Source organism: Phaeoacremonium minimum (genome assembly GCF_000392275.1).
Source record: "Phaeoacremonium minimum UCRPA7 unplaced genomic scaffold PA7_03_scaffold_3, whole genome shotgun sequence".
NCBI lineage: Eukaryota > Fungi > Ascomycota > Sordariomycetes > Togniniales > Togniniaceae > Phaeoacremonium > Phaeoacremonium minimum.
Window position 1 is genome coordinate 230329 of NW_006920910.1, and position 20595 is coordinate 250923.

A 20595-nucleotide genomic window follows, 5' to 3' on the forward strand; every position below is an offset into this window, starting at 1 on the left:
ACCTGCAACGGCGATTGACGACGAGGAGATGGTAAAGATGAGTGACCATGTCGCTTTACGTAACAGAGTTGATGCTCTAGAGGAGTCAAACAAAGAACTCGTTTTGTCAAATAAAAAGCTTGTTGCATTCGCGAGCTATATAATGGCCCAGCGGAGACAAGGACCCTCTGCAGCTGGGAGCTCATCTACTCCCTCTCGGCCTGCTGGTCACCAGACTGGACAGCCGATGACACACCAACAATCTGCGCCATCCACAGGCCCAGCATCTATGATTCCTCCCAGCACCACACACCAGCCCGCCACAGGGCAGTCGCGAGACAAGGAAGGCCTGCTGGGCGGGATGAACTCACAGTCCACCGACTGTGATGATGAGCAGGACTTTGACGAGGACGCACAACATATACTCTCGACGATGCCTTCAGTCGCCGGCTCAGAACACTCGACCCTTCGCCATGTGCCACTGACCCCCTCGGCTCGTTTCCATCGAAACTTCACTGATGAGCTCGAGTCGCTGCCGGCCACAGAGGCGCAGAACATCCACAATAACAACAGTAACAACAACACCGCCCAATCCAGGGGCCACAGGCCAAAGACATCCCTGACGGACTCTGGATACGGGAGCTACAACCAGCGCCACCTTATGGTCGCCGCCGCCCAGGAGGGCCATCCTGTGCCCATCCAGGCGCAGGCGCCCCAGATGGACATCACGCAGGAGCATCACTACTGGCCGCAGTACCAGCCCGGCGAGGCCGCCGCGGTCGACTTCAGCCCGCTGACGGACGAGGAAGGGCTGGAAATGATTTCGAACATGGACTAGTGAGATATGTATACAGGACGACATATGACAAAACATACGAAACGAAAAGGGGGGGGGTAAATATGGCGGGCTATATACCATTTTTCAGGGAGCGAGGGTCAGATGATCCCATTGGTTCACCTTTACTTACATACGTTCCGCCGCTGGGTTATATACGGTTGGGATCACATACCGGGTTTGCGTGCGGGTTTTGGGTTTACATAGAGAAGGACGCCTCGCGGCTCGATATAGACTCTAGAGGATAGGGAGCGGAGTTCTATATGCTTTGATAAGATTCCCGGTATATACCACAGTCTTTTTCTCTTCCAATATTCCGAGAGCGTTTTATACTTTGCTTGTAAATATAAACTATGACCAGGCAGTGCCGACATCCCAGAGGGGTGCTTGATAAATTAGAGTTATATTTTTACACTGAAATGCCTGCTATGCTCTTTTACTAGATATATGCATCCTCTATGCCGAGCGACTCGATGTTCTCGGGGGGAGGAGAAATGAGGTCGCCAACAGGTTTCAAGTCTCTCCCACACAACAAACCAGAACTCCTTGCCATGATCCAGTGCCGAAATTCTCATTCTCGGTTCTCAGTTCTCCTTCGTCGAATCTAGCATCGCAACACTCTCCGCCGCGTCGGCAAACTCCTCGTCATCAGCGACGGCCTCCTCCTTGTGATCGGCCTCATCGGCCGTGGTGTCCTCGTCCGTGCCAGTGACGCTGCTCGCCGTGCCGGGGCGGCGCAGCAGGTGCCGCAGGTCGTCCTCGCTGATGATGCTCTCAATGCTGCCGCGCCTCGCAAACGGCCGCGTCTCCCGCCGGCCCCGCTCGACGAGCCGCTCGATCTTCAGCCGGTTCGCGATGAACTTGACCGTCGGGAACGCGCTCTGCTGGCCCTCGTGGATCATGCGCGCCAGGCGGCCCGAGTCCGGATCGGCGAGGATGTGGACGAAGTCGGACGGGATCGACTTGGGCCAGATGGTGATGCTGCCGCCGAAGCCTTGCTGCAGCCATATCTGAGACCAGTCCTGGCCCAGGGGCCGGGGTAATAGTTCTAATTGCTTTAGTATCTTGAGCCACTTGGTAAGGTCTAGTTTGATGTATTGCTCGGTTGCGCTTCCAAGGAAGCCGCCGCGCCATCCGCGGCCCTTGCGATGGGTGACCGGCTGGCCAACTCTTCCGCGAGAAGAGAAGAAGAACAGGTTGATATGCGGGTTGACCTGGCTGACGATGGTGAAGTTGACGTTGAAATGCAAGTTCAGCGCTTTGATAGGAATATCTGTCCGTAAACTGCCATCCTTCCATTTGTGACCGAACGAGTAAGGAACGAGATTGCCGTCGCGAGTCTTCATCATAAGCACCACAGGATTCAGAATCCCAGGGACTGCCGCGGATGCCAGGACAGCCGACCAGATGACACAGTCCGGACTTGTGAGATAGTTGCAGAGTATAGTAGGCGAATGTGGATCTGCTGGTACGCAAGAGACATTCAGAATGCGACCTGTACGCTCAAATGCCTCCCTAAAAGTCATTGAGCCGTGCGTCCACCACGAGCACTGCTTCGCCCAGTCAACTGAGTCGAATCTAGCACCAGTCTTCCACCAACGTCGAAACCAGACGGTGAATGGCTCCGAACATGCTGTGATCTTATGTGCTAATGCAGGCACGAGGAGCTCTTTCAGTTCCTCGTTCGTGCGAGTGGCAATTAAGCCTGCCACAAGGGCGCCGCCACTGGTGCCGGTGATGACATCTGGCAGGAGATCTTCCTCTAGTAATGCTTTTACCACGCCAAAGTGGTAATAAGCGAAAGACGCGCCTCCGGAAAGACACAAGGCTGTACGGCCATAGTTTTGATGCATACTCTTGAATATAACTCGCTTCTCGTCGAGCCGGAGCTGCTTGGTGTCTAGGACAAACCTCAAACTCTTTTCCACTATAGTGTGTTAGCACACCTTCCATGGAAATATGAATGCGAACATACCTTCATCGACAAAGTTCTGCACCAGGTTCTTTGTACCATAGTATGTCTGGCTATATAGCCGCGGGTTCTCGACACCAACAAAGTTGTTCTTGACGCAAGCAACAAGCAGAGACTTGAGATCTTCCACAGCCGACCGGTCATCGCGATTCGCCTGGTCTTCATTGCTTGCCTCGAGGTAGTTCGCTCTGCCGTCTAGCTTGGACTCGACATCTTCGGCCTTCGCCCTGTATTTTCGCATCTGGTCCCATACCCTCCTCACAGTCTTGTGATCATAATATGCGAATTCGTTCTCCTCTTTCCACGCCTGGTTTCCCAGGTAATCATCGAGCTGCTTGGCAGCCGTCCTCCAGTCTTTGTAGTTCGCAGTAGCTCTCATGTTCCGCCGCAGCTGCTCTCGTCGGCCCCTCCAGGTGACAAACTGCTCGTAGAACGATATGTACGTTCGCGTGAACACGTAAGTGACGGCCAGCCCGATGATCCAGCCGCCCACGAACAGCAGGAACGGCCACTTGAGCAGGCCGTAGAGGTAGCCCTCGCGCGTCTCGTCCTTGGTGCGACGGCCGAGGACGTTGCCGGCCGCGCGCCGCCCCTTCCTCCTCGAGCGGCGGTTGCCCGGCCGCACGACCTTCTGGTTCACGGGCGCCCAGTCGTTCTGCGCCGTGATGAAGAGGCTGTCGCGCGACTGGTGGGCCGCGCCGTTCGGGCCAACCGAGCCGTTCGGCGTGGAGGCGGAGGTGTCGGCGCTCTGCGGGTCTTCCTCGAGGACGCTGGACGCGCGCTTGGTCACGTCCCAGCTGCTGGTGGTCTGCAGGCCGGGGCTCGATATTCTGACCGTCGATGCATCCTCCGAGGGCTGGATCGGGTCGGGGGCGCTCAGGGCTTGGATGAAGGCATCGAGCTCCTGCGGTGTGAGAAACTCATGGTCGTAGTCGGGGAGATTTTCTGGATCAAAGGAGCTAGGCGGGAAGCCGTACTTCTTGTCCGGCAACCGGTATGAAGACGTCTTAGCCATGTCTGCGGGCTGTGTTGTGGCAGTCGAAGAGCATGTTGAGATGCAAGCAGATGTTCAGGGAGGTGAGATGACAACTGAAATCTAGGTGTAAGTGGTTCCTATCTATTCAGCGATTTCTCACGATTCAACCTTAAGGAGCGGCAGCCGGCTGCGTGTGTGGCATGTGTGCAGGCAGTTGCCTCGTGACGGAAAGGCTTCGAAGGTTCGTGGGTGACAATAGGTGAGATGCACTAGTGGTGGCATGACGTACAGAGGGGCGTCCCCAGGTAATATGCATACATTTGTTGGGGCGGAAGCGACCGTCGCTGGGCCATGGTCTATACCTGACTGAGCCTGCTAAGACTCGCCTGTGAATGAGCTTGCACCGTTGCCGAGGCATCGTTCAAGGCATTCTCCCTACAATCCAGCCCCGAAGCGGCTGGAAGTGTGAGCCTGTACATTGACAGAAGATGCTTGGTTCGGCCAGAATAGTGTTGCTCAGATTGAAGTATCAATTCTTGGGTTGCAGCAGGGTGCCATCTTCATGGCTGTAGACACAATATCTCACGATTTACAGTCTAATATGCTCCGTCCGTCCTGTGCACATCAAATCGGTCCATCGAGCCTCGCGCACTTATTATAAAAAGAAGGTCGTAGCAGTAAACATCGTCAGATTAACGCAGAAACGCCTTGTGGCCGGTGGTTCTCGTAAGCCATTTAGGTAGTAAAGCAACTCATGTCTTTCCCCTAATCGCCTTCTTCGCACGCCGTCCAATGGATGGGCCTGAGCTAGCCCTCTTCCTCCCCTCATTTCGAATATCTCAAACGCCCCTAGACGTACTGCGACATCCATCTGATGCCCTCGCCGTAACCTGTGAAGTGTCAGATTATAGGTCTCATCACGTAAGACTTATACTGGACATTGATCATACCTTGTCTCATGACGACCGAGCACATGAATACCTCAATGGGGCGGATACCCTCCAGAGGCACCTTGCCCTTTCCTGTCGTCTGGTACATGCCGAGCTGGTGTCGGAGCTCGTCCTCGGAAACGGCGTCGGGGTGGTCAATCTTGTTTCCAAGGACGACGAAGGGGACCTTGGCAAGCTCCTCCATGGATAGGAGGGCGTCAAGCTCGGCCTTGGCCTCAGGGAATCGCTCGTGGTCCTTGGCGTCGACGAGGAAGACGATGCCATTCACCTCGGGGAAGTAATCCCTCCACAGACGGCGGGCTAGTTTGTTGTATCGTTAGTTGGCTGTGTCTTGTTCCTCGTCTTCCCGCAAGTTTCTCGACCGGGGAGAACAGATAAATCGTACCTTGTTGATGTCCACCCAGATCGAAGGTAGTAAACCTGACATTGCCAATAGCAAGTTCCTCGGAGGCTATGACGACTTAGTATTTGGACACGTGCACCGTATGGTTCGAACAGGGCCATGGTGAAGCTCACTGGGATGTAGCGTAGGTTGCAGGATGGCAACTCGGTCATTCTAACCAAGAAGAAGCGTTAGCATGTATTATCGCCCGTCAGAACCGTCCAATATCGAGATCGCCCGGCATGCCACGCGCGCGCATGAATAGACCGCATCGGATGCCAGACACCAGGCCGTAACGCACCTTCAACATGTGCAGCAGAGTCGTCTTTCCGGCATTGTCAAGCCCCAGGAACAAGAGCTTGGCATGCTTGTTCAGCAGGCCGAGAGATGAAAGGACATCGTAGACTAGTTGGACAGATAGGGTCAGCATCCATCCGCCCTGTGGTCTCCCGTGGAGGTCAGGCAGAACATACACCAGTTGATAATCCACATTTTGGCGAAAGGTGAGTAATTGCGCTACACTAGGACGTGGGTTTGTAATGACGAGTGCTGTATAGGGAATTTGTTGGTCTTCCGGTGTGCTGTTCTTGTCGTGAGGAAGCAACTGATCGGCAGCATACAAAAAGCTGGCAAGAAGCGCGAGGCGGGCGTAGGCCGTTCTTTAAAGCGCCAGGGAAATCACATGACGCGCCAGCCTCCGATTGCTACATGTGGCACGACCAGCAAATCCAGCGAAGATTCCTACTGCAATTCGTGTGAGAACCTAAGTCAGAATCATCACGAGAACTCAAATCTAGTTACTTCTCGCATTGAGTCACATCATGGCAGATTGACAATGGCGTTTTGGCGTCCTGTAATTGTTGAACCCGTGGCACCAACTTAAAAGACACCGTACACTTTGCCACTCACGACCGTCCGCATTGACATGTCAACACAGATAATTGTAAACCTCGAGATGTGTTCAATGACTTGCTCGAGGCAAGTGTCTCAATTTGTAGAGCGTCCTGTGATGCCCATATAATGCTATCGTGACCTGTTGTAAATGCCCAACTCAAAACGCTTTGCCTCCGGGTATTCCCTAACTTGAAAGCGGAACGAGTGCAAAGACCGCAATCCTCTCCCAAAATGAAGTGATAGATGCAGTCCACCCACACCAAAGAAAAGAATGTATATACACAGAGACTCTCTGCAGCCAAAAAAAAAAAGAGAAAAGAGGGCTGCTGCTGAACTCCGTCAACATAGATACAAAAGAACAAAGAACAGGTGTCATAATATGCCGTGGTCGTCAACATGCCAGGCTTAGAGAACCGCCCTATGTACCGTGGATTCTCTCTTCCTGGAGATCCTAATGCTTGCCATACATCCTTAAACCGAAAGGACATAGTTACCGGGGCCAATCTTGCCAGCCATGAGTAGACCCAATTCTCTCATACGCTCGGCACCTTGGCCAGGCTGGTGTTTCCGCTCTGGAACCTGCCCCTTTCGAGCACGGTTGCAGTACTTCTGATAAAACTTCTCCTTCCGTCTCTGACGCTTCTGCTCAAGGCCCTTAACAATGTCAATTGCGCCTCGGACATGACGGTCTTTAGTCAATGTTCCGGCTCTGGGCCGACCCTTAGGCTTCGCGTGCCTGAATAAGGCGGGAGCCCTGGGAAGGGATTTTGTATGAGTAAGACCAGGACGAGAGGCGAGAGACTTGAATGCGATTCTGGCTCCTGCCTGTACAGGTGAGGCAGGCGGGGATGCAACCATACGAGCTGGAGCAGGAGATCGCAAACGCTTTGGTGACTGCCGCTCGAACAGACGACGAGGAGACCGACCACGGGCTTTTGGTGGAGGAGAGTGCATGCGCTTAGGAGGTGGTGAGTGATATCTCTTCGGCGGAGAGTGCTTGGCTGACTTCTTTTTCCTCCGGTCGGCGCGATCCTGTTCCTCTTCAAGGTCCTCGATTTCCCCGTGAAGCCAGATTTGATCGTCGCTATCACGGCCCGGCTTGTAGCTGGCTTCGTCCTCCTCGTCCTCGGGCTCTGAGGTGGGGAAACTAGGGTCAATGTCCTGTGGAATGACATGCAACTTCTCGCGCTTCCTCTGAGCAATGCGGTTGAGATAGGCCTCCTCCAAGGGACGATCCTCATCGAGCGTGCCGCATACGAAGTCGGTACTATCCGGTAGCTCTGGAGTTGCCGGTCGGAAACCGAGATGGCTCAGTAGTTCCCGTGGTCGGGGTCGCGATGCCCGAATGTTGTGACCAGAGCATGTTGATGAGTCAGATTGATGGCCGCCAAAAGAGGATGGCTTGTAGATAGAGGTAGCGTCAGATATTTTGATATCTGCCATATGACTGGTGGTCCACAAGACTAAACCATCGTCTTCGTCATCCGATTCCGCAAAGCCGTGTTCGTTGTCAGTGTTATAGCCATCTGAGAAGTCATCATCAGAGCCATAGCCAGAGTAATCGTCATCCAATGCTTCCTCATCCTCGTCTTCATCCTCGTCGAGCTCGACTCCATCTTCAGCATCATTGAGGTCGTCGCCATCAGCGTCCTCCTCTTCTTCGTCTTCTTCTTCAGCTTCTTCCTCTTCTTGTTCGGCTTCCTCTTCGGCTTCCTTTGCTAGACGTCGAATAGCATTTTCCATCTGAAGAGTATCCTCGATCGTCAGTTTCCTTCTCGTGACAGACGCCTCTTGCCGAATCCAGTCATCCTCCTGTGGCACGTCGCTTGCGAACTCGTGGAACCGGCATAGCTCGCCCTGCAGATCACCAAAATCGGCAGTAATGTACTTCTTCGTACGCACAGCGATGGGACTCTGAGACGAGCGACGCGGGGTAGTTGATCGATTGGGGCGAGACAAGCCAGTTGAGGGGGACCGGATTTTCCGAGCAGTCGATGGAGACCCAGTTTTCTCGGGAACTGTCAACCCACCTGATCCAACGTTCTGAGGCTTGGCCTCCTGACGCTTCGGTGGACTGCTTGGCGTTGCCGGACGTGCCGTACAGGCGAATTTGATGGTGGGTCGCTTCGGCTTTTCTTGAGCGGGCTTGGGTGTATCTTGCTGCTTTGGTGCTGGTGGTGGGACGACCGCCGGTCGAGCTACAGGCTTCGCTCCACATGCAAATGAGATACACCTCTTCTTTTCTAGTGCCTGAACAGCGGGATCTTTGGGAACACCGCCAACTGCCGATTGCTGCTTGTTTGGGGCAACTGGGTGGTCGTTCCTCTTTGGTAGAGAACCGACAATGTGGATGTGTCTGTCGGTCGGGGTCTTTTCGGAAGAGATAGGAACGAAACCAATCTGCGAGAGACGGGGACTGGGAGAAATGGTTCGTGCTGGGGTTGTAATACCAGTATCGCAAGTCAGCTCGGCTGTCGATGCTAGACTGACGTTGCTGGTCATGGATCGCCGCCGACCGGACTCGCTCAAGATAGAGCGCGGGTCGACAGAATCGTCCTCGGAGTGGCTGTGAAGAGCCTTGGTCAAGAGAGACTCATGGTGCTCTTTTGAAGGACGGATTGTTGCTCTCTTGAATTGCGGTGACTCAGGTGAAATGAGTAATTGTGAATCTGGAGGCTCGTCTGCGTCGCTGCTTGCCTCCTCCTCGGCATTGAACTCAACGTTCGCGCCGTTTGCGCTCCACGCCAACACGTTTGACGTGGCGTTTTCGTGTGTGAAATGTCTCGACATGGTGATAGTTGCTTCAGGAGGTGATTGAAAAGAGGCTTGTGTTGTACGTTGTCGGGCGTGTTATGGAATTGAGGTAGTCGGAATGAGTCGTTCAGAGACGCGTGAACTAACAGTGCGAGGACTGCAGTAGAGGAGACAGTTGCTCGAAAGTAAAGAGAGCACACGTCAAGTCGTGGAAAGGAAGTCTACACCAGGTGCAGTCTGCCCCTCAATAGTTGTGAATGGGGGAAAGGTTGTACTGGTGTCCCTCAGGACCGTGTTGCTATAACCGGGAAATCATCGTCGAGTGCGCAAAGTGTTTAGGAGAAAGTTTGAGGTGGTGAGGAGTTGCGCGATTGAGGATGATGTTGTGACCAAGACCCGAGATCCTGAAGAGGCAACCTCAAAATGAATCTCGAGGTCCTGGTGCGGCTGGCGAACGCGGTGGCTCAACGAGGCGAGGGGGACTTGGCTGGTCCGAAAGCGTATAGAATGACGTCTGGGTGGCAGTGCTGGGATGAGTCGGCCGGCCTTTTAAGGAAAACCCACCCAACGTCGACAAACGTCAAGACAGAATCAAGCTGCCGTTGTTGTTTGTGTGAAGGAGCCAATTCAGGGCAGCAGGGGAGGAATGGCGAATATGATGAAAGAGGGCCTTAGAAGGGTTCTTAAGGGTCCGATATCAGGATTTGGGATGATTGGGGGGGAGAGGAAGGGCAGAGGGGGGGGAAGGGAGAGAGAGTAGGGAAGGGCACGGGCATGCAGAGAGGCGGGCCCTGGGTGTGTTGAAAAGGCAGGCCGAGTGGGCGAAAAAGAGCCGTTGGATTGACAGGGCAAGGAGCAAAAGCGGAGGGGGTTTGTAATAAACAGAGGGTGGCTCGGTGGGCGGTGCGGCAGGCGGTGGGCACCACTGACTGCAAACTCACCAGTCATCTGTAGCTGTCCTGCATAGTAGATAGTAGGTAGGTACCATCCGGGCAGAGCAGGCACTGGCAGGTACTTCAGGAACAATACAAGCCGCCGACAAGTCTGTCAGGTGCAAGTGTAGGTACTCTAGAGCGGCCTGCCGCCGGTTTGCTCTTCATTTTCAGTTACTGCGTTCAGCAGAGTATTGGTGTGGAGCCCGCTAGCCCGTCCACCCATCATAATAAGTCGTCCGTCTACGGTACGCTACGGTACGCTACGGTTTTCTTGTGTTTGGCGCTGCCTGCATGCTACGTAACTGGAGATCCCTCGGGTCTCGTGGAGATTCGGGGCTTCTTTTCCACTGGAGCGCTCCAATTGGTGGTGAGTGGGGGCGCCCATGGCCCTGTACCAGCGCCTGCCTTAGCCTTTCCAACAACTTTTTTCTTTCTTTGCGGTGCGCGACTTGCGATGGCGAAATTCGAGAGTCCACCTCCCACCAGCCGCCAAACAACGGAGAGCAAACTGTGGATCCCCACCGTACATCGCCGTCCGCACACTATTGAGAGTTGAAGGTATCTGGATTGGCACCGTTTCCCATTGGCAGGCTGGCTGACTGGAAGCCGAGGCGTAGCAGTCTCTACAGTCTCACCCGGCAGCCGCACATCCGCCGCACACCGCTGCCCAGGTGTGTCTGCTCCATTCTGGATTCTGGTTATCTCGGCTCAGGGTAGACTCCATCAATGCTCAACCATGCACGTAGACGTCAGTCTCAATCATGCAGCATTCTTTGAGCTTCGCTTTAGGTGTTTCTCCAGGATGTGCGATCCCGGTCTTCGACGGTGGTGAAGCTAGCTAAAAGAACCGTATCGGAGCGGTGGAGAATACCAGGGGAGCCGAACGGTAGGTACCGTTGGTAGGTAGGTAATTTTAAAAGGCTTTCGCCAGCAAATTTTAGGCCTCCTGCCCACAAATTTTTTTTATCCCTCATTGTCCACAGCGGTCAGTCACCGCTAAGTGCTCTGTTTCCCCCTGCGGATATCGGCCCCAACACACTAAACTTAGAGGTCTTCCGGGCGCTAGGACCAGCTTGGTGGGCATTGAATTGGGATGGGCGAAAAACGGACTGGTCAGAAATCGAAACATTTCAGAGAGGCAATCCAATCAGAGCCCCTGGCATTTGTTGGTGACCGACCTGGGGATTCGCTTCATTTCGCAAGCCTCGTTGAGCAAGGAGGCTCCGTACCGTTACGAGATGAAGGGCTCGGGAAGAAGCGGTCAGTTTGATCCAACGTGTTTACGCTCCAAGCCCGGGCCATCATCATCGGATCCCTTTGTCCTAGTACCTGGCGTTTTCGTTGAATTGACAGTGGCCTCTGGGTCGCGCTAGGATGCGTGTCGAAATGCAGGCTTACAGATCATATCGTGATTCATGCCTCGTGGTGCTGTGATCTCCCAGGTGTGGGTGTGCTCGGGAGAGCCAAGCGGCTTGAATGTAGGTGAACCTGAAGAGTCAGTCCGGCATTCACTCAGTCAAGCAACCCGCGTGTCGGATACGGAAGAGCCGTCTGACATCTGTGTCTCCCACGCTGAATAAGAGAAACACGGCCGCCCGCAGCATCTTTCCGTTCCTTTCGCCTCAAGACGTACTACAGTAACTACACTATGATATACGAGCCTGGACAACTACTTTAGCTATCGTAAGCCCTGCTGCATTCCAGAAGAATGGAAGGTCATGTAGCACTCGGTAACATGCGGTTGATGACAATGGCTGCCCGGCCACAAGCAATAAATCTGGTCAGCTCAGTGAAATAATTCGTGTGGCTGACTCGTGTTGCGCCGGAGGCTTGCATGTACCGTATTCTCAGTATCCCGGCTTTTTCCTCTGCCCGGCGTACGGACCACAGGAACGAAAGTAGTAGAAAGTCTGACACAAGGGAATATCGTCAACAAAGCCAATTTGCTCCTCCCTGGCTTCTTACGACGCATGCAGCTTTGTTAATAACACCAGTCTCGGTTCAAAGGACCCAATGAAGTTTTTTTCTTTCTTTTACGTTTCCTGGGTTATCTGGGTCGTTCCAGACCACAGCTGAATAGTCCAGCTGTGATGTCAAGCAAGATTCCAGCCATTTGGTGCCTCTCGTGGATCATAATAAAGGTTCCATAGACTAATGTCAATTGGGACAATCTCAGGACAAAGAGACTCTCCTGCCGATGACCATAACCTCACAATACCTTTCCCTGGTTGTCAGCAAAAGTCCAGACCTCTGAAGATGGTCTCGGCACCGTAAGCTTCATCTTCACCGTTTTTTCGCAAGAGACACCTGGCTGGAACAGGGTGACCCTACTGTGTGTGAGAATTGGCCAGCGTGACCCCCCTTTTGCAAAGATGTGGCCGCGACGTTGGCCGCCAACCTCATCTTGTTCAATCCAATAGACACATTGTATCCAGTTCCTCAAGTATGCGAGCCAGGGCGGCGAAGAGAGGCCGCGAGACAGACCGTGCCCTTAGTGTTAATGATACGTCGACAGCGCTACGGCAGTAAACCCCACGTTATAGGGATTACTCGAAACGAAACCCCGCATTGTTTTCCTGGCAGGCGTGTACATTCCCTGCGAACGAGACGGCAAAACATAACCTAACTCCTGGACTCCTCACGCGGCATCTGCGCGTAGACGAAATTGGCAAGCCGATCGAAGCACAAGCTCCCTCATGGCGAACGCCCCCGGTATCATGCAAGACCCTTTAGATCGCTTTAGGTCTCGCTGTACCAGTGATCAAGGGCCAGCTATTCTTGGAACCTGAGACGAATCCTCGACTTACACAGCAGAAGTAGGGACACGCACAACATAGGTACCCACTTCACGGGCGGTGAAGGTGCTTTAACCGTCACTACCAACTTGAGCTACCCTAATATAGCTACCTAGGTAGTAAACAGCTAATTTCCTGGCAAGGGCAAGTGAAAGGCATTTGCTGGAAGCAAGCTCCCGGAAGACCTTAAGAAGCTTGTAATCTGTCCAAGCATAATGAGGTCTACATCTCCTGATGCAGATGGATAGTCAGATGACGCCTGTCACCTTTGCGGGCAAAGCCACATCGCGTCCCTGTGTGCTTGAGTCTGCTAAGGTATGGTTTTTGACGCCCTATCATCTGAACAATATTACATCTTGGTAAGGTCAGCAGCATGTATTCCGTATACATGACCGTAAGGTAGCCGTTAGGTCTTTGCAATGCTCTTTGAAACGCCAAGCATGTTTGCCGCGATTTTTGTAGACGCCCGAGATAACAGCGCTCCCATCACTGGATGGTCATATCTCGGTCCTAGTCTCTAACTTAGCTGCATCAAACGTCCTTGTTTCAGGCGACTTTGGATGTCAACACAGGATTGACTGTAGATCAGTTGGAGAAGCGTGTCTTCTGATATGTTGATCAGGGGAGTGATCACCGTTGACACGTCTACCGCCGCTGGGTTAGGCGGGGAATTGTCTCTCCAACAGCGCTTCTTGGTGCCGGAATCAAAACCACTCGATCACAGTGGTTGCACAAGTCAGATTGAGATTGGCGACGGCGTACAGAAGGACCCTTCCATTAGCGTTGAATGAGTGTCGTTGCATTATTCACATGTGAGCGAGCGCAGCGATCTCATCATCTACCGCTCGTAATATCTTGGAATTCGATATGCAGCAACGGCCTGCTGCATCTAGGCGGATGGGAAGTAAACACCGCTTCTCTCGCTATGCAGCATGTCAATCTCGGGGTCTCGGAATGAAACACGTTCCATCCTCATGTCGCTGCAAGACATCATTACGCAGGCGGCACAATGCTTTGCAGCCATCGACAACAAGAACCATGCTGCTACATTGCGTCAGATCTCGTGAGGTTGGCTGGTTGCAAGGCCAGGTTGCCAGGCGGCAATGGGAAGAGAGTCGCCGTTGTCGGACGCACACAAAACCGGTTTGTGCAATAGTACTTTGTAGGCGCAAGAGCTGCTCAATTGCATGATGTGACGGTATTGCGGGTGTTTCGGCCAAGCGGGATCCAATGATGGCCACGTGACTGAAGCCTGCTAACCTAGTGACTCGTCACGTGTATTAGTGCCTCAGGCTGCAGCGAGTTTGATGAAGAGCAATTCTCGTAGTTCATCGGTCGGCTATTCGGAGCTTTTCGTGAAGCAGAAACCTCAATTGACCAACGCAATCATCATGAACTCCCTGCGCATTGCCCGTGTGGCTCTCCGAGCTCGCCCGGCAGCTATTCGAGCTCCTCTGCAGCGGAGAGGATATGCTGAGGCTGTCTCCGACAAGGTAGGTCCTCGGCAAACACATCCGGGCGCTGTTTGAGGAAGCTTGCTAACATCGTGAACAGATCAAGCTGAGCTTGACTCTCCCCCATCAGGTACGAACCTTTTTGTCATGGCCGGACTGAGACACGAATGCGTCTCTTGGAAATCAGGGCTTGCGGGAATTATGAAGCGGGAGGAGCTGGAGCCGTGATGCTAATTGCCTCATGCAGTCGATCTACAAGTCCCAGGATGTCGTCCAGGTCAACATCCCCGCCGAGTCTGGAGAGATGGGTGTTCTTGCCAACCACGTTCCTTCGATTGAGCAGCTGAAGCCTGGTCTGATTGAGGTTGTCGAGGAGAGTGGCAGCAAGCAGTTCTTCCGTGAGTTTGGGTTCCAATCATGAGACGGTGGTGACATTAGCTGATGAACCTTTGCGCAGTGTCTGGTGGATTCGCCATTGTGCAGCCCAACTCCGTCATGAGCATCAACGCCGTTGAGGGATATCCTTTGGAGGATTTTAGCGCGGAGGCTGTGAGGGCACAGATCTCAGAGGCCCAGAAGGTTGCGAACGGAAGCGGCAGTGAGCAGGACATTGCTGAGGCAAAGATTGAGCTTGAGGTGAGCATTCTTATACAATGTCTAATTTGTATGATAACTGACAAATTCTAGGTCCTCGAGAGTCTGCAGGCTGTCCTGAAATAGAGTGTACATATCGAACAAACCCCAGTGTAGAATACCTCAAAACTTCCATTAGCGTCGGCACATCAGCATTGGCGTTGTTACCCAGACCTAGAAATTCGCTCCTTCCGCGTATGTGTCTACTATGAATACAACAAGGCTCTCTCCTTCCCTGCCTTCGTGAAGTTGAGAAGGGGCGTTGCGTGTCATGCTCTCTACCCAGATGGCTACCTTGGCCCGAAGCACTACCAACCGGTGCCAGTCACTTTGATACTTGAGAGCCCCTGGAGTGCTGACAACTTGAATGGCATCAACTATTTTCTTCGCGCATCCTAATTAATTATTCCAGTTATTTTATTTACGAACATCCTTTGATCATTGCCCTTTGCTTCGTGCTCATACCTAGGCATGAAAACAGTACTTCTAACACCTCCCAGGACGGTAGTTATCGCCTACTCCGAAACGACTTGTGCGCCAACTCTCCAACCTCTTCTGGTCAATGCCTCCTGGCGAAACGGCAGTCGAGCCGGACGGTCTAGATATCAATCCGTCGGTTTCGAGGCACCTAGCGAAGGGGTCATCAGAGAAAGGTGGCGCTCAGTCTGGAGAGGAAAGCAAGGGTCCAAGATTGCCGGCCGAGCCGGCTTCACACTCCAATACAGCTCAGGAGAGATCTCGATATCCCCAGAACAGCCCACGAGAAGAGTTGCGACGCAGGGCAATCTCTCCCCACGGTGAACGCATCGTGACCAGGGGTCAGCCCCATTACCGCCGGGATTATCCAGCTTTCCGCCCGTCTACGTCCTCGAGCCGAACCTCCCCCAAGTCACCCCTAATGGGAGCCGAAGAGTATGTTAGTAATCAATTATCGCCAAGGCAATCGTACACAAAGCCGCTTAGGCGGCATCGAGACACCCCTAGGCGCTCTCCAAAACCACCAAACCCTACGGAAGATCCAGGACAGTCCACTTACAGTAGCCGTCGAAAGGACGCACGAGAGCTCTTCAAACAACACGGTCTGTCGCCTCCCTCCGGCTAGCTGTCCGGAGACGAGCAGCATTCCCCGCAAGAGGTCAATATACCCAGTCCCAGGGGACACTGGAGAATATGTCATGTGTGTAAAGCGAGAATTCGCTCACGAACTTTCTGTGCCTCATGTGGCCATCCTCTCTGCCAAACATGTACCTGTCCTGTTCCAGACGGCGCAACGGAGATCCATCGAGAATTCCTTGCAAACCGAGGAGCACACCTAGCCATCCGAGATGGAGAGGCTTATACCAGCTATCCTGGATCACTACCGTCATCATCTTCAATCGGAAGTGCGCCGAGCATAGTCGGCCAGCGCTCGAAGAAGACAGGGTCCAAGACAACTCGGTCTCCTATTGCTGTCCAGGGCCGAGCTTCGTCTGTGAGAGACAATCCCTTCGTGATCGCAGACCGAATCACAAAAGCCCATACCGCAGCAGCGCAAGCCACACCAGTCTCGGTGATAGCGAACAGAAAGCTGTCCGAATATGTCCCACATCATGCGGACTACACGTGGCAACCTGAAGTCTCATCAGAAAGTGAATGCAATGACCCGACTTGCCGCGCTACTCATGAAGGGTATCGTCCCTACCGGCACAGCGTTGGATGCATTGCATATAAGGAAGCTCACGGTAAGCGACCGTCAGAGTTTACAGAGCATATGTCTCCCAATGCAGGTGAAGCAGCTCATCATCTCCAGTGCCCTAATACTCTGGAATCGACTCCAAATATGAGCGATCAACAGAGCGAGGCATCGTACAGTACACAGCATGTGAAAGATCACCTGGCCGCTGCCGCTCGATGGCATGCTGCCCATGACAAACACACACCTCACCACGACTTCACGCCAGATTCAGATGTGTTGGATGAGCATGGGGCCGTCGAGTTACCAGAAGGCCAGCCACATTCGCTTCCCGGACCGCCTGAGAACCCGAACGAAACGAAGCAGCTACATGGGGAAGATACAACACGTGCAGAAATGTCAAGGAAATTGTCACCTGTTCCTGCGGACAGCGCTGCAGGCTTGGATGGAAAGACCACGCCTCCCTTTAGACCTCAAAGCAAAGTTGATGCCCCTCATAGCAGGCAAAATGGTCCAAGACTCATCCGAGCGAGAAGTCCTACATCTTGGTTGAGAAAGCCAGAAACAAGCATAGGCGACCGCGGAAGACTTCATGCTCACAACGAGAAAGGCTCGAATTTTTTATCTCGACGTATCGGCCAAAGTGAAGAGCGCCTAGATTTCACTGCCCTCCGGTCGAGACTCAAACACCACGATCGGAACAAGCCAGCCACTCGACCAGGGCCTTATGTCACAGATCCACAGAGAATGTCGTCAAATACGGCATGCCAACAGCAAGAGAAAACCCCGAGCGATCGAATTCCCGATCAAGTTTCGGAGGAGTCACCGACATCTCACACACAGCAAACTGAGAACTCCTCATACTCTAAAGTGATCATAGTAGCCCCGGAACCTCAAAGGTACCAAATCTACTATGCATTATCAGCAAGTCTAGAGAGCTCATCTGAAGTCACGGACAACGAAGAGTTCTCGGATTCGAGAGAAGATGAGTTCAGCTCTTCAAATTCGTCGAGGCGCCGGTCAAGTCATCAACAAAACCAACGTTTGGGAGGCAGACCAACCGAGGAAGACACACAAAGGGGCGAGTCTTCCTCAGGAGAGGTCCTTTTGAACTCGGCGTCAAGGTCGAGCAGATTACACTTGAACATTAGTGTTCCTATAGAGAGCCGCCCGTTGACCTCCTGAGCTGTAACCGACACTTCAGCGTGGATGTAGTCATATATTGGGCACCAGAAACTGCAGACATGTTGAACAACACGCGTGGGAAACAGCAAAGAATGACGGATACACAGTCTGGCCGGCTGTAGGAGTGACTGTGACTGCTGCCCAGTTGCGCGTTTAGAGTCTCTGGGAAACTGCAGATCACCAGATTGTATTACCTAAAACAATGAACAAATGCTTGAAGCGAGCAATACTTGAATACTCTGTCCATGTGGTGCGATCTTGATATGGCTTTTTCGAAACTGACACAGTGGCTAGCCAAATGTATCTTCCGATGAGACTGACGATGGGAGTCCTTGACACTCCCTGGCTACACAGACTGGCATAATAGGTTGAGCAAATATAAGGGGAGTTACAGTGAAATCATGGGAATGGAGGTTGCAGCGCAACAATCTCAGTGACTTGATCAAGTGTTAAGGTTTCTTCCAGATGTTTAGTCAACGCCTTGCTAAATGGCACTTGACAATTCAATATTCTACTAAGATATGTCCAATCTGCATACTAACATGCCATCGTGATAAGAAAGTATACTACCGGTACTCACAGGACCCATCAAGTTGTTTTGAGACATGGCAGTTTGAACTAAGGGAGGCATGGGTCGAATCTTGGGAGAGATCGGGATACTGTCGTCATATTGCAGGTGCTATCGATAAGGGGCATGCCAGCGAAGGTGCTGCGACAACGACCCCTGTAGCGCTGGAAAGCGGAAGCAAGGGAGCAACGCACGGGGGCAAAAGCACTAGCCACAGATTGTGATGTACCTTACTTTGGTTTAGGACCATTAGATGGATTATTAGAGACGGGCGAGAGGACAGAACGTTTTTTTCCAGGTCGCCTGAAGATGACTCGACTCACAGGACTGGACGGAATCTGGATCGCCTATTTACAAATGACAGAACTCAGGGGCTACTTCTTAGGCTTGCCGGGCGTTCTCCACGTCCAGAATCCGCATTACCATTGGCTCTGAGGACTGATACGAAGTTTGCAAGCCCAATACAGACTGCTGCCTACGTCAATGGGCCTGCTAGAGTGGCTCAATTCGCAATGCAGTCCAATCGACCCGGTGGGACTCATGAGCGTGGGCACGCTGGACCACCTGTAGATTGGGGCGTACAGCTTGCCACAACCAGGGGTGCTCATCTGTCTCACAGGACGGAATGTAATGGCTGAGACCCCGATCCTGGGGTCGTGGAAGGCGAGCTGGGAGGAACAGTCGGCAAGTCTCCGAGTTTTCTTCAGATATGCCTGATCTTGCGGATCCAAACAGAGAGAGAGGGTGGTAGCAGGTGTCTTTGTCCTTTTTCCGTCCCAAGTGGTAGCACGGGTAATACACCCCAGATCGACAATACAGGCGCGGAACGGGAGCGAACGCTTCTGATGCAGCGGACGGCGGATCAAAAGGGCTCGCCTCCATACTTTCTACGACCTTTTTAGAGACGTTGCGGGTTATAGGCTAAAGAGAGAATATATCCCTTTGTGACGAGAAAGGTAGGAAGGGACACCAGCCGCTACTTCGAGGTTTGTGAGAGTCATGACAGCACTTGCAGGCAACAGTTGCAAGCCAATATTTGGATATTGAGACTATGGATTAACAGCCCGGACGGAGTGCGTAGGAAGCTTTGAGTCGTGGAGCCTCTTCTCCTTCAGACCCTGGCGTGCTGCGAGTAGGGTGCAACGCGCGCGACGGACAGGGGGCAGGGGTGTTTCGCGGAAGTGGTGTTTGAAACGCGTTCAACGAGAGAGGTGGCCTAATAATGAGTGTCAATGAGCTTGGTATACCCAACCTACGGCGGTGATCTACCGGTACTCGTGGGTAATTAGCTATTCGACGAGTCTCCTAACAACTGTAGTTGGACACAATGTTTTGACCGGGAAGCAGGCTCCAGGTGGGCGGTCCTTGTGTGACCTCGTCGCCCCCTTTTTAGAAGAAGCAAGTTTCGAGAGGCGACAGAACCGTAGCTAATGTCAGGTTACTGGACGGGCAGCCGGCAAGCCGCGCAAACGCTTACTTCTTTTTCTCTCGCCGAGCCAGAAAACCCATCTAGGCTAAGTAGGTAGGCATGGAAAACTGGCCTGAGTGCGACAATCACAATTGACTAGACTTATCTTGATACGCGTTGGGCCAGCGAGTCATCTGTTCCATGGGTTGTTAAGACCATATATAATGATAATTCATACCTGATCCATAGGATTGGATGTAAGAGTGTGCCAATATTATGTGGAGATCCCATGCAGATAAAAAGTTGTACAGTAGCTGAGAGAGACTTTCGGTTGTGGCTTGACCTTTCGCCCGGGAAGAAGCACGGTTGGTTGGTTGGTGGACTTCGATTGGGTCCGTGGCAAAAAAGAAGCGTCGACCTTACCTCGGGAGCATCGATGATATTCTATGGACTGAGTACGAGCCTCAGCGTTGGTCCGTTCATCACCTTATCCAACATGCACAAGCAACACGCTGTTGTCTGGGCTTGGTAGTACCTGACCTGGGTAGATGAGTGGCTGCCATGCTAGCTTGCTTGACATGAGTGTGACTGACCTGACTCCTGGCTACATGGCAGCGAGTGATTCACAGGGCAGTCAGTCACCCACGGGGATTTGTCATATCCAGGGAACGGGCAGAGGAAGTGTTTGCGTGAGAGGGGATGAAGTGCAGGTTAGGCACGTGCAGTGCTGTGCTGTGCTGCATTGGGCAAGTCGATAATGTTGGATCACGTCGTTGGACGAGAGGAGAGGAGAGGAGAGGAGACGGATGGCAAAGGTGATGGGGATAGAGATGGTGATTCACTCGGTGGGGATAAGCCACATACATATACGGATTTAGGAGATGAAGGAATGACGAGCCCGCAACCCACCACCACACCTTCGCCTCGTCTGCAGCACTACTATGCAGTTTGTGCTACACTAGAACAGGAAGATTATGGAGATGATGATAATGATGATGATGATGACGATGGGTGATGACTGCCTAAGTAGGTATGGGGAATGAGCCGGAGGTGCAAAATGGGTAATACTGAAAATGCAGGCTCATGTGTTTTTTTGGACTTCTTCATGTACGTCCGTCCATGAGCCCTGGACAGTGCGCACTTACATTGTATTCAAGGTCAAACAAACAGAGCTGCTGTGCAGACAAGAAAAAAGCATTCGAG

The 20595-nt window shown here is 52.8% G+C and overlaps 5 protein-coding genes across 5 annotated transcripts; 2 read left to right on the forward strand and 3 right to left on the reverse strand.

Moving 5' to 3' along the window:
* Positions 1–268: 268 nt before the first annotated feature.
* On the forward strand, positions 269–817 carry UCRPA7_61 (hypothetical protein; the record flags this gene model as incomplete). The annotated part of the gene is made up of 1 exon (XM_007912659.1): positions 269–817. One exon carries the CDS (start codon positions 269–271, stop codon positions 815–817), a length of 549 nt encoding a protein of 182 aa, XP_007910850.1.
* Positions 818–1398: 581 nt separating this feature from the next.
* On the reverse strand, positions 1399–3801 carry UCRPA7_62 (putative patatin-like phospholipase domain-containing protein; the record flags this gene model as incomplete). Its single annotated transcript, XM_007912660.1, has 2 exons — positions 1399–2741; positions 2790–3801. 2 exons carry the CDS (start codon positions 3799–3801, stop codon positions 1399–1401), a joined length of 2355 nt encoding a protein of 784 aa, XP_007910851.1.
* An 810-nt stretch (positions 3802–4611) lies between these two features.
* UCRPA7_63 (putative small monomeric gtpase protein) lies at positions 4612–5524 on the reverse strand (the record flags this gene model as incomplete). The annotated part of the gene is made up of 5 exons (XM_007912661.1): positions 4612–4652; positions 4713–5012; positions 5098–5163; positions 5229–5268; positions 5396–5524. The coding sequence occupies 5 exons, from the start codon at positions 5522–5524 to the stop codon at positions 4612–4614; spliced, it is 576 nt and encodes a 191-aa protein (XP_007910852.1).
* A 935-nt stretch (positions 5525–6459) lies between these two features.
* Positions 6460–8778, reverse strand: UCRPA7_64 (hypothetical protein; the record flags this gene model as incomplete). The annotated part of the gene is made up of 1 exon (XM_007912662.1): positions 6460–8778. The coding sequence occupies one exon, from the start codon at positions 8776–8778 to the stop codon at positions 6460–6462; it is 2319 nt and encodes a 772-aa protein (XP_007910853.1).
* A 5085-nt stretch (positions 8779–13863) lies between these two features.
* On the forward strand, positions 13864–14646 carry UCRPA7_65 (putative atp synthase delta mitochondrial precursor protein; the record flags this gene model as incomplete). The annotated part of the gene is made up of 5 exons (XM_007912663.1): positions 13864–13965; positions 14027–14056; positions 14174–14324; positions 14384–14562; positions 14614–14646. The coding sequence occupies 5 exons, from the start codon at positions 13864–13866 to the stop codon at positions 14644–14646; spliced, it is 495 nt and encodes a 164-aa protein (XP_007910854.1).
* Positions 14647–20595: the final 5949 nt, after the last annotated feature.